General features: G+C 45.7%; 1 protein-coding gene and 1 long non-coding RNA gene across 9 annotated transcripts in view; both read left to right on the top strand.

Moving 5' to 3' along the window:
• Window positions 1-16,361, top strand: part of OTULIN (OTU deubiquitinase with linear linkage specificity) — a 70,582-nt gene that overhangs the window by 12,207 nt on the left and 42,014 nt on the right. For 6 of the 8 annotated variants that reach the window (XM_082453850.1, XM_082453851.1, XM_082453845.1 and 3 more), the window contains 4 exons: window positions 1,043-1,137; window positions 4,565-4,708; window positions 10,854-10,979; window positions 13,404-13,673. In XM_082453850.1, coding sequence (XP_082309976.1) covers window positions 1,043-1,137; window positions 4,565-4,708; window positions 10,854-10,979; window positions 13,404-13,673 — 635 coding nt within the window. The remainder of the gene's footprint in view (window positions 1-1,042; window positions 1,138-4,564; window positions 4,709-10,853; window positions 10,980-13,403; window positions 13,674-16,361) is intronic. The other 2 variants (XM_082453846.1, XM_082453847.1) reach the window with 2 other exon arrangements.
• LOC309656922 lies at window positions 13,680-16,283 on the top strand. Its single transcript, XR_014261615.1, has 2 exons — window positions 13,680-14,906; window positions 15,206-16,283. It is a non-coding gene; the product is annotated as an uncharacterized lncRNA (long non-coding RNA).

The raw sequence follows: 16,361 nt of genomic DNA, 5'->3' as shown, positions 1-16,361 counted from the left end.
AGGCCATATTTTTGCTATATCATTTGATCATAAGTTGTATTTTTTAATTTGGGGGGATGTGTTATTAGAGTCAGACAAGGTCTGTGGTTCAACTAATGTTGAGAGCTCCGTTAATTTCTGGCTGGTTATCAACAGTTTATAGCCTTTTGGGATCAAGGCAGGATATAACTAAATAAAGACAATTAAATATACTTTTGTAATAGAGGGGTTATCTCTTTGTATAATGGATGTAAGAAACAAATTACAAATCATTAGATGTATCTTCTCAGAGCTTAGACTGCTGCGTATTTAATTTGAACATTATTCATGGGCACCTGGGTCCGTGTGGTTACAGGTGCTGAGGGCACAGCTGAGAAACAAAACATAGCCCCTGCCCTCAGGGAGCTCATGTTGTGCCGTGTGTATGTGTGGTGTGTGTCTGTGTGTCTGTGTGTCTGTGTAGGGGTGGGGAAGGCAGGGTGCAGAAAAAGAAATATGTCAGGTGTTGATCAGTGCCAATAAGAAAAACAAAACCACGTAAGGGGAATAGAGTGAAGGGGTGTGTGTGACCTTTTGATATTGGGCGTCAGTGTCAGGAGGTGAGCAGAGACCTTCAGGGAGTGAGGAGCGGGTGCCACGCAGGCAGGGCAGGAACCGTCAGTGTGGGGAGTGGTGGGAGCTGAGGCCAGAAAGGCAGTGGGCGGCCAGGGCAGGCGGCCCTTGTGGGTAGTAAGGGAGTGGAATCGAGTGTGATGGGAGGCCTTGGAGCCCAGCAGCGGTGGGTAGCGTCTGACTTCAGTTTTAAATGCACCCCTCTGGCTGCCGTGTGGAGAATGGTTGGTAGGGTATGGTGACGGGGAGGCCCACTGGGAGACCTCGGTGGTCACCTAGGAGCGAGGTGCTGGAGGTCTGGACCAGGTGGTAGGCAGTGGTGGAATTCTGGATTTTAGGGGACTGCAGTGAGCGAGAAAGGAAATCTCAGGCAAAGCAGTACCATTATTCTGATGTTGCTTTGTTTCATTGTTTCCTCCTCCCCCCCCCCTTTTTTTTTATTCTTTAACAGAACCCAGATTAAGTGTAGCTCCTGAAATGGATATCATGGACTATTGCAAAAAAGAATGGAGGGGAAATACGCAAAAAGCAACATGTATGAAAAAGGTATGATGCCTGGATGCACGCATTTTGAGTCTTTCCAATAGTCTATCATAAGTAATTACTTAATATGTCCTTTTGTATTTTTAGATGTTAGTTATGACAACTGCCACTAGACTATGTAATTATTGGTGTTCTAACGTTAGAGATGAGGAAACAGGCTCCAAAGATAAGGGACTTGTTTGGAGTCACAGTATTAACATAGAATCATAATCAGTTATTCAGTAACTTGATTTCTTTGGAAAACACATGAACGGCTCTGTGCTGTTCAGGGTTGGGCCAGCCATTGGTTGTCCTCTTGGGGTCATTTGGGAACACTGCCCTTCTGGCCTGGTGAGGTAAAAGGCGCAGACTTCATACATCTGCTGTCCCCACTCAGGTTTCTTTCCATGTCCTCCAGTTCTAGGGGCCTGGACTCTCCTCTACCTTCTAAGCAGAGGGATCTGGAACTACTTCCTTTATTTAGGGCAGCGGTCCCCAACCTTTTTGGCACCAGGGACAGGTTTCGTGGAAGATGATTTTTCCACGGACTCGGGGAGGGGGATGGTTTCGGGATGATTCAAGCACATTGCATTTATTGTGCACTTTATTTCTATGATTATTACATCGTAATACATAATGACATAATTATACAACTCACCATAATGCTGACAGGAGGCGGAGCTCAGGTGGTGATGCAAGTGATGGGGAGCGCCTGTAAATACAGATGAAGCTTCGCTCGCTCGCCCGCCGCTCTCCTCCTGCTGTGCGGCCCGGTTCCTAACAGGCCACAGACCGGTACCGGACCGTGGCCCAGGGGTTGGGGACCCCTGATTTAGGGCATCCCAGGAGCTGTCCCCCTTTCAGTCCCATTGCATAGATTGATGACCCTAAGGTAGTCCTTCCAAGGCTGTGGGACATCAGGGATTCCCATGACACGGTCCCGCTGTGGCTATGACTGGGTTGGGTCATTGCTCGAGTCAGGCCCCTTGACCCACTCCCACTGCACAGCAGGTCGAGCAGCACACTGTACTGGTTCCCCCTCAAATGTATCCTGAATCCAGCGTTCCTTTGTAGATTGAAGTTGCTACTCCAGTTGACGCTTGAAAAACACAGGTTTGAGCTGCTTGGGCCCACTTCTTTGCAGATCTTTCCACTAAATATGGACTACAGCACTACATGCCGCATGGATGCAGAGGGCCGCCCGTAAAGTTACATGCGGGTTTTTGACAGAGTTGGGGGCCAGCGGTCCAACTGCGCCCCACACGCGCACCCCGGCACCCCGGGCTGTTCAAGGCGTGGCCACATCTGACTTCCTCCGAGCTACGGAAATGGCAGTTTCACCCTAACGCTTCTACCACCTCTTGTAACTTATGGATTATACATACCCTTTACTTATTTTTCTCTTGGGATTATTTACGTTACAAGTTTGAATGCACTTCTGGCACGTTAGAGATATTGACCTGTCGTGTTTGATAGAAATACCTTAAAAATGTTTTTTTGTTTGTTTAGAACTGTACTGTTTAGGATTTAAAATTGTTAAGTATTTGAATATATTTGTTCTTGTCCTCAGAGCTTCATTTTGTAGAAAATGTTGTGCCCCTTTCATCAGGCACCTCAGCTGCCCATGCCTGCCCTGAAATGGGCTGACCGTACTCGAATGTCACTGCCACTTTTGAAGCTCTGAGAGCAAGTGTCAGCCCTGTTTCCGGCAAGTCTGGACTGTAGACTACTTGTGTCTCAGGCACTCGTTAGAGAGCTCGATCACGACATACCTGGGACTCTCAGTTCCTGCCAGAGCTTAAGAACGTTTAGATTTGTGTGGCCATCTGCTGAATATGCATATTGGCTACTCGTAGATTTTGTAAAGACCTCCAGCTCTGTATCAAAGTAGATAACCAGAGGCCAGGTATCTAAACTGTATTTTCTCATCTTCCCCAGAAATGCTTACACTGACTTGCAACCTTATTTTTTGATCCCAGTCTCTTTAAAGGATCTCTTCTAACAGTTGGCACCTTAAAGCCTGTGATTGAAGATGTTTACTAAGTTATCCAAGTGTCCATATTTTGGAACTCATGCTGAAGTCATTCCCCTATGATTTCAGTTTGAGGTAAAGATATGACCCTATAGTTGGACCCTTCGGTGACCAAGTAATCAAAGGCACATCAGTTAGAAAAGCATCCCATCGGGACCCGTGGCAGTCATTAGAGCATTTCTGGGCCTGATAACAGCTTGGATCTCAGTTATTTTTTAGTCCTTATTTGTCTAATTGTTTTGTTTTGGATATTCTTTTACACACTTGGAAAGATACAGTTGCTATGGAACTAGCCATCCTGAGTATTCGGGATAACCAGGGGTTCACCATAGGGAAGAGGTGCATATTAGCAGGCATGAGTCTGCTTGACGGGCCCTTACATTGCAACGGTTGGGCCACTGAATAAAAATGCAACTCTCAAAACTTTATTATTGGAAAGACGTACTTTCATATCCACTTAGAACATCGTCCTGTGACTTGAACCTTGAAAACAACTAATAACAGGGTGCAGTGCCTGGACACAGGATGACTGTCTACATGGTGCCCACCCCATGAGGGCGACACTTCTTCTTTTGTGTAAGTGTGGGTAGGAAGCAGGGTTTCGAGTGATTGTTGCGGAAGAGCAGGACTAGCGAAAGGTCTGCCCGGTCGGGGGCGAGTGAGGTGGGGAAGCCACGAAGTCGATGCCGATGCCCGAGCAGTGTCCAGCGGAGAACTCAGTCATCTGGGTCCCTGGACCAGGTCACTGGGATTTGATGGTGTCCTTTTTGGGGGGCATGCTCAAAATGGTCCGTTTGGATGGCTGTATTTGAGTTGACTGAGCATGTCACTGAGCATTTTCATTTCCTTGTTTCACTTCCAGGCTGAACGAGAATGACACTTAAATCCGCTTTTTGAAAAAGTCTAACAATTTATCCAGGCACCTCCTAGCATGTAGTTTTTTTATGTATTTCACGGAAATTTGGGATTGGGGGGTATTATTTTTAATATGGAGATACGAGCTGGGTACATCTCTCTTTTCTTCCTGTCTCTTCATTAAAGAGTTTAGGGTCAATCTAAACACAGATTAAAGCCTTCAGAATGTTGGTTATTAATAAGTGAATGTTACAACGGTTGCTAAGGGGCATATAACTCCAACTTTGGGGGTGACTAGTGTTTTAGTAGTACTTGGTGTATTATTTTATATGTTCTAGTATGTTGCGTCTGCTATATATGCTGATACTATGTACAGTGCTAACATTTGTTAATTTCCTTTGATTAATTAAAAAAAGAATTCAAATATCTTACATGAAAGACTCAGCCAGTCTTGTTTCCGTTCTTCTAGTGATTGGGGGCACATTTTTTCCACAGGAATAAAATTCTCCCCACTCTTCTGAAGTCAGTAATGACCATTTTAAATTCTCTGATGCTTTTGTCCAGGGCTACGAGGAGGTGTCTCAGAAATTCACCTCCATCAGGCGAGTCCGTGGAGATAATTACTGCGCGCTGAGGGCCACGCTCTTCCAGGCCATGAGCCAGCCGGCCGCGCTGCCCTCCTGGCTGCAGGACCCGGAGCTCACGCTGGTACGCTGCTGCTGCAGGTTTGAGTCTGCAATGTTTCCAGTCGCTTTTGTGAGAAAGACTTCCCCTTCTCTGCCCTGTGCCATGTGCTAGTACTGTCTGCGGTGTGACGTCAGTGTGTGGGTTTATTCAGTTTTGTGTGGCTGAGATGATTTTGCATAGCAAAGCGACCAAAAATGACAGCTATTTCCCCAGAAGAGGAGGGTGATAAAATACCTTCAGTGCTTCAGCTGAATTAGGGAGCAGGTGTTTAGGGTTTGTTCATAGCACTTAGGGCAGTTTGACTTCGGTGTTGGAGTCTCTACCAAGTGGGCTATGTATTGTACTGTCTGAGAACCTGCTGGGGTTTGAGGAGGCAGGTTCCTGTGGTTCTAGCTCCAGTTCAGGGAAGCAGCACCCTCTGCAGAGTGTTAGGAGAACTGGCTTGGCAGGCGGCAGGGCAGCAACACTAGAAGAGAGATGGTTGCCTTCAGCCAGGGGAGGTGAGGGTCAGGGGCTGTGTCCCTTGCCGGGCCCTCTTTAAGGTTTTACATCCACACCCCAGGAAGTCACATTATCAGTGTGTCGTGTATCCGCGACACACATCAGCTTGAGGTCATGATAGGTTGGATGATAGAATATCCCAAAAGAGTTTGGTGGGCAGGCACGATTGAGCAGAACTCACAATATGACATTACTTGGAAGAAAATAGGAAATCTTGTGCCTGTATTAAAACAAAACCCCAAACCAGAACTCAAAGTGCTAGCTGTGGGAGATCTGCCTTACCAGCAGCTTATGAGGGGGGAAGAAAGAGTCAGGATTTTAATGGATTGCAGGCCCAGTACGAGCCCACTGATGTGGGATGCCTGCAGTGATAAGGAAGCCCTGCCTTAAGAGGAACGCTTCTCAAACACAGGCAGTGACAGCCCTGTCTTGAACGGGGCTGGTCAGACCCCATCTTGAGGACCGAGTGCAGCTCTGTGCCTGTACCCTCAGTACAGGGGGGAGTGTGCCCGACATGGCTCATCTGCTTTGGGGAACAGTTGAAGGAGCTGGGGTGTTTGCCTAGAATAAAGACTTTTAGAGGATACTCGTTGGCAGTTAAGCCAATTAGGTCTGTTAGGTGGACGGGGTATCACATACCCTCAAAGAGCAAAACCAGGATCAGTGGGTGGAGGATACCACCTGTCTCTCAGGTGATTATCTACTTTATAAACTGGTATCAAAGCACGTGTGTATAAACTATTTAAACAATACCTGTGAAAGATACTTTCTTCTAACCAAAGATACATCATCTTTTTTTTTATATAAGTTTATATTTATTTTATTTATTTATTTTTGGTGGCATTGGGTCTTCGTTGCTACGCGCGGGCTTTCTCTAGTTGTGGTGAGCGGGGGCTACTCTTCGCTGTGGTGCGTGGGCTTCTCATTGCTGTGGCTTCTCTTGTTGAGCATGGGCGCTAGGCGCATGGGCTTCAGTAGTTGTGGCTCACGGGCTCAGTAGGTGTGGTGCACGGGCTTAGTTGCTCTGCGGCACGTGGGATCTTCCCAGACCAGGGATTGAACCCGTGTCCCCTGCATTGGCAGGCGGATTCTTAACCACTGTGCCACCAGGGAAGTCCCAAAGATATGTCATCTTAAGCACATTTCTCAGTATTAGCTTGTGGTTTTTTTTGAGAAAGGAGCAAAAGAAATTGATACACTAGGCTATTTTTAGCTTTGCAAATTAGACATATATTAGTACTGAAATATTTCAGAATTGTTGGTCAGTCAAAAGCATGCCTGTGGACATGAGACACTGCTTGGGAAGCAGACATGGGTGATCTCACTGTATTTTGCTTTAACTTTTGTTTGACAACCATAGCTTTATTTATTGATTGTGACATAAAATCCTCCTCAATTTTAGGCTGTTTGCCTTTGAGCCTTTTACTTTAAGGGGCTGCTTAGATTTATGGACTTAATTGATGTAATGAATTTGAATTTTTAACTTTCCAAGGAACTCTGGTGCAAGTAGTGTTCTACATAATTAAACATACAGAATACGCTCCATGAAAGTAAAGCATAATTTTTATTTTACTAACAGGATACATTTGGGTAAGGTTATCTGCCAAATTAAAAATAGTCTAGGTAGGTTGTGCTTGGTTTCTGATCGGTATGAGAGCACGTTGCGTGTATGAGCAATGGGGGCTTTAAGGTGGTTTTCCTGACTTCATTTGAGTCATGCGGAAATTCTCAAGTACTCTTTCTAATTTCTTCCCTTTTCTGTATGTATCAGTCAACAAGTAGAGTTTTTCTCTTGGGAGCATAATTAGTTGGTCCCAGTGGTATTATTTTTGTCACCTAACCTTTCTCGAATGCCAAGAGGCCCACGTCAGGGAGAAAAAGCACATCATACCTGATCGTGAGTTTAGTATGAAAGTTTATTAAACTTTTCTTGCTCTCATCCAACTAGAAGACTTGTCCCTGTGTTGACTTTCCAGCCCCCAGCAGATTCCCTTGATGTGAGCACTTTCCTGACAGGGTCTGTTCTGCTGTGTGTCTTGGGCGGGTGACAGATGCACCACACGCTTCTCATTTGAAGTGCCAGTGCAGGAAGGGGTACACAGACTTGGTAGTCGCACTTGACCAGACTGGTTTTTAACCGCCTCCCAGGTGTCTCAGACAGCCTCCTGAGGATGGCATTCCATCCCTGTTCTCATTCTGGCCCTTCCGCCTGGTCTCCTGTCGGAAGGTCCACACTGACAAGGGTCTCGATGAGTGAGCGAGAGGGCGGTGCGGCGTGACTGGACGAAGTTGGGGTGGAACCAAGTACGAATACCGACGGGTGGTGAGGCCTACAGAAGCCGGTGGCGCACTGTGGTGGTGGGGTACCTGGACCGCCTCACCCCGCAAGGGGGGTCTCTCTGTTACCAGAGACTACTTGTGAACTGTAATAAGGAGACGTCTTAATATTAGTTAACGCTCATGACAAGCAGAGCGTTAACACCTGATGCTTGTCACCTGACAAGCAGATCAGGTGATACTTAACTCTATTCTACCAAACAAGAAGGTCTTACAGGAGTTTTGGTATGAAAGTCTCTGTGCCCATTTCTTACCCATCTTCCTACTAAATCAGAATAACTTGTATGCTGTCATGTTAATTAAGCCATGCTTGCTGTTACAAGTTGGTATAAATTATGGGGTTTAAAATGGGGTAGGCTCGCTGTTATAAACACAATAACTATCTGGCAAATAAGTCTGTCTCAGTTTCCCCTGATCCTTGATCTTTCTGAATTGCCAAGGGCCTCTTCTGACCACTACCCTGCATCCAGTGACAGGCATATATCCTGGTGTCCACGGGGCTTTTAGAAGTCCTTGGAGCACTGACCAATTCTGGGGACATAAAAAGGCTGCTCTCAGCAGGCAGGTTGGAGGGAACCTAGTTTCAGCATTATTAGGGTCTCCTGAACTGCCCATGCTCTGTAGTAACCCACCTCTTCAGCACTGGGCATCAGGCAGGTCCTGGGACACCTGAGTTTGTATGCGAGTCTGTAGACTCAGAACCAGCCCTGGCCCAGCCTGCAGGCTGCATGCTGTGCTAAACATCCCTTGACCTCAGCTTGCATTCCGTCAAGAATTCGGTGAGCTCAGAGAAGCTACACACCCTGTAGCTGGCTGTATCTGCTTCCGTTTACATTTGGAGAGATGGTCTTTGTAGCGTTTTGCCATTTTCCCTCTCTCCTAGAACACGCTTGGTTTCAGGAGATTCAAGGGAAATAGGAGCGCTAGACCGAGACCCTCCCCTTAACGTGAGCTCAGTGGAGGAGGGCCCAGGCCGTTCGTCCTGTGCTGCTCAGCTCCTCTGGCCTTGCTCGTTCATGGCCCGTCTGACAATTCGGCCGCCCCTCACCTCCTGTCATCGTGTCTTGGCTCCCTGTCTGTCGTTCCTGCTTCTGTCCAGATCCTAGTCTCTGTGTTTGACTGCAGTCGGGTGATCTGACCGTGACCCTGACCCTGACCTTGGACGTGGCTTGGTCTGGCTGTTCTTAAACTTGGGCAGCAGCCGGGTCCCCAAGAGGTGGTATCCTTCGGGGCAGGGGTCTTTTGGTTCCATAGTTTTAGAATGTCTCTGAGTGGGTGGGACCTGTGACAGTGTTTGCTGGCTTAGGGTGGGATAGACTGTATATCAGAACTCATGAGACAGTTTGGGGATGCCACATTTTTGTTACTTGCTATCCCTTTAACCATGGTGCTGATTTCGAGAATTATGGACATTTGCTAGAGAAAACAGGCTGTTTTTATATTTCAGTCACAAATGAAATTACACCTAAGCTAATTGCCTGCTTTATTAAGTATTTCCCATCATTGTTTCTTGTTTTTAATTTTGTGTCTTCTTTACGTCTCTCTTACCCTAACAGAAGTCCAGTCTCTGTGTGTGTAGTGTAAAAGAATGGCTGTGTGTGTGTGTTGTATGTGGCATGACCCCCTGAAAGCATTTAAAGCTATACTCATTTTTTTCATCTGAGTAAAGAATTTCAGCTCCATTATTCTTTCCTCGTAGTTTCTTTTCACACCTCAGTTTTGGGCTTTCTCCAGGATCTCCACAGCTCCCAGCATATACAGCCCTTGATAATTATTCCAGCAATACTTTGGCCCATGCATGGAAGGAATGAGGAAATGGACTTTTATTTGGGTTTTGCTCTGTGTAGTTAGATCTTTGGGGTCTCTTGAGTAGTTGAGTATCGTGCCTGCTTTTTAGGTACATGCACAATGTCACGTGATGCTCATGTTTTCTGGGCTTCCTTCCACCCCGTTTCCCAGCTCACATCTGCGTAGCTAGTATTTTCTGCTCATTGCACTTCTCTGTGCCCAGTTGTGATTTCAGCTTATTGCCACTTGAGGGCATTTTAGAGTCTGGTGACAAACCAGAGAAGCTGATAGAAAGTTTGCAGCAGAACTGCCCACATGTTGCTAAAATGTAGGACAGTGTGGGCACAGAGCTGGGCTGCTCTTGGGCGGGTGGTCATTTGTCATCATAATAAGATGAGAACACAACCCCTCCCCCATTAACACCATCATTGTGGTAACCACCTAAAGAGGAATTTACGTCCCTATTGTGGTTTTGTTTTTTTGTAGAGATGAAACCACCTTAGTTTCACATGACTGCTGTAAAGAGAAGGTAAAACTGGAGTTCCCATTCATGAAAGGGTCTTCAGAGCCTTAGATTCCAGGAGAACTGAACACATGGCCTCATTTAAAACTGTATTATAACTGTTAAACAAACTTCGGTTCTAGGGAGGAATTAATGATCTTTTGACTTGGAGGTGAACTCTTTTTTCCTTTCTGCATTTTATAGCACTGAAGGGACATGCCTGTGCCCGGCCTAATTATATGGATTTCTCCAGGACTGTTGGGAAAGTCTGAGTTCCCATGCTGACATCGATCCAGTTATGTCCCAGCTTGCTTTTCAGACTCCAGATTCTATTGATGATGAGGGGAAAACAAAATAGCAAACGCTCCAGGAAAAAAAAGGAAACAGGCAAAATAATAGTTCGGCTGTCAGTTCTTTTAACGAGCTAGCCCATCGCAACTCCCTTAACCCCTGCGTCGTATTCTCAGTTGTATTTTTTATCTTACTACACTGAGTAGTTAAACTAGATACCATATTATTTCTTTTTAATATGAAAACTTTGATGATAGTGTAAATATCAGAAGTTAGGTTTTATTTTCCTAGTCAGGAAAGGAACAGGTTTTTACCCTATCCTGGACCATCTCCCAGGCCCAAAGCGCCTTCCTGAGTCAGGCATTAGGGAGTGGTAGGGAGGCACCAGTGAGCCCAGCAGCTGCTTGGGTGGTTTGCGCGAAGACCTGGTGTGGACACTGCCTTCACGTACCCTTACAAAGTGCTGTGGAACGTTCCTCCCCGCGGCTGGAACCCAGCCAGGTACATTGTGCCTTTGGGTCTCAACCAGAACTGCCATTTCACTGTAGAAGCCCTCCTCAGGGTGGGTCTTTCCGAGTTCCTGACTTCCAGATTTGGGTCCGCTGTCCTAAACCCAGACAGATGTGCAGGAATTAATTCTGGAAACGAAGGTAGGTCTTGTAGGCTTCATTGTTTCTTATAGCTTGGATCGTGTGATGGCCTTTCTGGAATGTTAACATTCTCTCTCTCTGTTTCTTGATACTCTAGTTACCAGAAAAACTCATAAGCAAATACAGCTGGATCAAGCAGTGGAAGCTTGGACTGAAGTTTGAGGGGAAGAGCGAGGCCCTGGTTGATAAAATTAAGGAGTCCCTCACTTTACTGAGGAAGAAGGTTTGGAACATGTAGTTTCCTTTCTGTGATAAGTGCAAAGCTCTCACTCCCGAGTGCTCCAGCACACCATTTCTTAGTCTTCACTCAGTGGATTACCACACGCTCTTGGCTGGTTTTTAGGCAAAATAATTCTAAACGAACACAAACACTTCCTATGAAGTGTTCGGTAAAATGAAGAAATATCAACATCGTGTATTCTCGGAGGAGATGATGTGTTTAATGAAACGTTTAACTTTGTTTAAAGGAAACCGTACAAATGTAGTCTTTTCTTCTAAGTTCTGACAAGTTTCAGGGATATCATTTAGTCCATATCTCTTACAGGATTATCAGTGATAATGAATTCACATTTATTAAATTCTTCCCAATTATGTTCATGTTTTAAGATTCTGTCCATATTTATTAGACTTCTTTTCTTTCATGATGATTTTCCAGTGAAGCAGATTTAATAACTTGTCTTTTGACAACTGTCCTGAGGGTTTTTCTGAAACAGAATTGTGAGGAGGAACTTGGTCTGCTGATTCCCAGTGATTTGGTTATTAAATACTCCCTCTTCTGTGGCTTTCCGCTGCCTTATGTGGGTCGATATCCTGCTTGCACACTGGCCCACACAGACCTCTGGGTCGCTGGCCTTTGAACAGCCTAAAAGCTCTCCTCACCAGGGACCCTGGATTGAGGGCCTGTTAATTGCTCCAGGCTTTGTAGATGGAGGAGGGAGGCCGGTAAGGAGGTGTCAGGCATCGGCTTTCAAGATTTCCCCCAGCACATACCCCGGTTGTTGATCTGTTCACTTGACTGTGGTCTGCCCCCATGAGACTTTCAGCTTCACCAGAGACTGTCCTGTCGATTCCTTTACAGCCAGTGCCGGGCACTGAGCCTGACACATAATAGGCATTTGGTAAATATTTTGTTGAATGAGTGGAGGGCCCTGAGTTCCTGGAGCCTAGTTTTTATTTACAAATAGGAGAAATGTGTACTGGAAACTATACTGTTGAAGGAAGACTAGTGATAAAGAAATGGGAGCAAGAGAAGGAGAGAGGGGATCTGTTCTTGTTGCCTGTTGGAGCAGAGCACAGGATTCAAGGGGGCCGGGGGACCTGCGCCTGCCCAGGCCCTGGGTTAGCAGGGGGTCAAGCACGGGGCTCCGGGCCTGTGGGAGTGAACAGGAAGGCTCTTCAGCTCAGACACTGGTGACAGTTTCCTTTAGAACTCCTTTAAGTTCTTGTGAGGTTGCTTTATTAGCTGTGCCTACTGTAACTAGATCCTCATTTGGGGGCATGGTTAAGTGATTCCAATTTGTAATAACGTTAAAATTATACATTAATACTCTGAGCCAAAAAAAAAAAAAAAGCCTCTAAGCCGGCATTGCCAGCACTTTGTATGTGCCAGGCTGCACACTAAACGCTTGATGAGATAGTGTTTAATTCTCACGACCCCCTGGGTGTCGTTGCTGTGGGTATCCTTGCTTTGCAGACGAGGAGACGGAGGCCCCGCAGAAGCTACCAGCTGCTGGGTGGCAAGGCCTGTATTCCACCCTGACTCTCTGACTCCAGAGCTGCGTTCTCGCCTGCCAGCTCGGTCCCCTTCTGGAAAATGTGCGGTGTTCCAGCTTGCAACCCAAATACTGGAGCGCGTCCGGTGGCACAGTCATGACTGTTAACACTTACTCTTGTATTTAAAGTTCTAATGGTTTTGGGAGGAGCAGTAGTTACTGGTCATTCATAAGGATTAGTTTTATGTTGGCATCTCTTACCCTCATTCACTTTAACTTAAAAGCACATATGTTTATAGGGTTTTCTTTTTCACTTAAAGAGTTTGCTTATGTTAGCTGAATACCTGATCCTCTGCTTTACTCTTAATCAGAAGTCGGTAAGAATTTCCGGAATGCATTTATTCATTTGAGACTCAAGTGTATATTTAAGAGGTTAGAAGGGTAAGTTTAGTAAACAGATATTCAGGAAACCCCGCCATCTTCCTGGCGCATCTCCATGTTTGAGGGTTGGCTTGGAGTTTCTGGGTGGTAACGGCTGCCGTAAACCCCTTAAGGGGAGTAGTAGTTTCAGCTTCCCTTCACAGCGTCTCCCACAGGCCTCACACACGCGTGTTAGCTCTCCTGTAAGTATTTCTGATTGACCGGTTGATCTCTTTGCCTGGGAAGATAGAGGAGTTGAAATTCCCATTCCATGGCCCTAGAGTTCTCCTTAGTGCATTATACTTTTGTTTCAAGTTAGTGCAGGAAGAACTGAGTAAGGAATTTGTGAGGTCTAAAGAGTACCATGGTTTGAGCTGGAAGCTTGAGCGTTGAGCGTTGGTACGTGACCCGTGGTCGCCTGCCTATTTTGAAAATAATTTTGTGCTCATCGTGTGGAATTTTACCAGGGACTTTTAGAACAACAATTTAATTATTATGTAACTTTCTTATTACAGTGGACAGGCTTGGCTGAACTGAGAACTGCTGAAGCGAGGCAGATAGCTTGTGATGAACTGTTCACGAATGAAGAAGAGGAGTACAGCCTCTATGAAGCTGTAAAATTTCTAATGCTAAACAGAGCCATCGAACTATATGATGATAAAGAGAAGGGAAAGGAAGTACCATTTTTCTCTGTGCTTCTGTTTGCTCGGGATACGTCAAATGACCCCGGACAGCTGCTGAGGAACCATCTCAACCAGGTGGGACACACCGGTGGCCTTGAACAGGTGAGTTGTACCTTTGGGAGTATATTAGCCCAAAACAGCAGCTTCAGCCGTCAAACATCATCTCAGTTTTTGTGGGTCAGGAGTTGAGGAGCAGCTTAACTGTATGGCTCTGGCTCAGGGTCTCGGGAGGTTGCAGCTGAATCTTGTTCAGGGCTGCAGTCATCTGAGGGCGTGATTGGGGCTGGAGGGCCCACTCCAGCACGGCACACTCACCTGGCTGTTGGCAGGAGGCCCTCACTGGTAGTCAGTGGGGGGGTTCTGTTCCTCACCATGTGGGGCTGCTTGAGTGTCCTTGTGACATGGCGGCTGGCTTCTCTCAGAAAGTGATCCAAGAAGAGAGCAAGGAGGAAGCTCCAGCGCCTCCTATGATCTAGTCTTGCGAGTCACACATGGTCAATTACACTATATTCTGTTTGTTAGAAGCAAGTCACTTAATCCTTCCCACATTCAAGCGAGGAGTGCCAAAGAATTGTGAACCTATTTTATAACCACCATGGTTATCTCAGCCTGGGCTTTCTTCTGTAGTGTGGTGGATGGGATCAGTACCCTTGGCTCCAGTAAACAAATAAACCAAGCACTTGGAAGAGTCCTCTGAAGGGTCTTGGTTTTTTTTTTGTTTGTTTGTTTTTTTTTGCTGCGTTGCGTGGCACGTGGGATCTTAGTTCCCTGACCAGAGATCGAACCCGTGCCCCTTGCAGTAGAAGTGCAGAGTCATAACCACTGGACTGCCAGGGAAGTCCCTGAAGGGTGTTGTTTAATCTTGGAAGCTGTAGCTGTATTAGGTAACATCCTTTAGAAATAGAAATGGAGTCACTTTAGCCAGTAGAGCCCAGCCTGCTCTTAGAGCTTTCCCAGATATGCTAAGTTTGGAGTTTCACACAGAGACCCAGTACTGTCGTGTGGGTCAGCAGTTGACTCACCACACACTGCACTATCTACCTTTGGTGTGTTCATTACGTTGCCCCGAACAGCTGAAGTGTGTTTTTAGTGGAGTAGCCAACCACTAGAATGGCATTAAGTCTCTCTATCCAGAGTGCTACTTTCCTGCTTGCACGGCTGACTCTGGTGCTTACCTTTTCCTGGTACAGAGGAAAGAGCAAAGATGGTGGTCACTGCTGGGTCAGGCAGGATTGAAGATAAAACTATTTTTAAAAATTCTCTGTACTCGGAATGTAAGTTACTTAGGTCTCCTGAACCATTACAGATACCTTGCAGTAACAAGCCTGGTAGAGTGTGGTTTGCATATTATTTACTTATTTATTTATTCATTTTTGGCTGTGTTGGGTCTTCGTTTCTGTGCGAGGGCTTTCTCTAGTTGCGGCAAGCGGGGGCCACTCTTCATCGCGGTGCGCGGGCCTCTCACTATTGCGGCCTCTCTTGTTGCGGAGCACAAGCTCCAGATGCGCAGGCTCAGTAGTTGTGGCTCACGGGCCCAGTTGCTCCTTGGCATGTGGGATCTTCCCAGACCAGGGCTCGAACCCGTGTCCCCTGCATTAGCAGGCAGATTCTCAACCACTGCGCCACCAGGGAAGCCCGGTTTGCATATTAGACTGAAGTTAATCCTTTCCGAGTCCCTACAAGGTCTGCTGTAACATTTTTTAAATAACGGTTTTACTGAAATATGATATACATATCATGAAGTTTAACCTTTTGACGTGTGTAACTCAGTGGTTTTTAGTTTGTTTATAGAGGTCTGCAACTATCACAGCAGCCTAATTTTAGACCATTTTCTCACCCCTGCAGGAAACCCCATGCCCTCATTCCCTTTTCTCCAGCCCTAGGCAGCCACTAATTTACTTTCTGTTGTTATAGATGTGCCTATTCTGGGCGTTTCATATAAATGGAATCTTATAATATGTGGTCTTTTATGACTGACTTCTTTCACTGAGCCTGATGTCTTCAAGTTTCATCCATATTGCAGCATGTATCAGTACTTCATTCCTTTTTATTAACAATAATATTCCATTGTATGGATATATCACATTTCGTTCATCCATTTGAGTTGTTTCCACTTTTTAGCAATTATAAATAATCCTGCTGTGAACATTATTTACAAGTTTTTTTGTGTGGAACTGTGCTTTCAGTTCTCTTGGGTATTTACCTAGGAGTGGAATTGCTGGGCCACTTGGTAATTCTGTGTTTAAAATTTTGAGGAACTGCCAAACTTTTTAAAAGCAGCTACACTGTTTTACATCCCCTCCAGCAATGTTTCAGAGTCCCATTTTTTTACATCCTTACCACACTTCTTTCTTTTTTTTTTTTTAAATTGAGGTGAAGTTCATATAACACAAAATTAACCATTTTAAAGTGTACAACTCAGTCACTTTCGGTACCTCTGCGGTGTTGTGTGACCATCACCTGTGTCAAGTTCCAAAACTGTTTCCTTCCCCTGAAAGAAAACCTGGTGCCCGTTCAGCAGTCGCCCCCAGTGATTATCTGTTTGATTGTAGCCATTCGAGCAAGTGGGAAGTGGTATCTCACTGTGGGTTTGGTTTGCATTTCCCTGATGACTTTTCATGTACTTACTGGTATTTGCATATCTTCTTTGGAGAAATATCTGTCCTATTCAAGTCTTTTGCCCAATTTTTAAACTGGTTATTTGCTTCTTTATTGTCGCGTTGTAAGGTGTTCTTTGCATGTTCTGTACACGCGTCCCTGATCAGGCACAGGATCTCTTCTTGATGATGT

The sequence above is a fragment of the Balaenoptera physalus genome, assembly GCF_965194825.1.
Source record: "Balaenoptera physalus genome assembly, chromosome: 3".
NCBI lineage: Eukaryota > Metazoa > Chordata > Mammalia > Artiodactyla > Balaenopteridae > Balaenoptera > Balaenoptera physalus.
The sequence above is the reverse complement of the archived record's forward strand: the minus strand, read 5'-3'. Positions and strand labels throughout refer to the sequence as shown.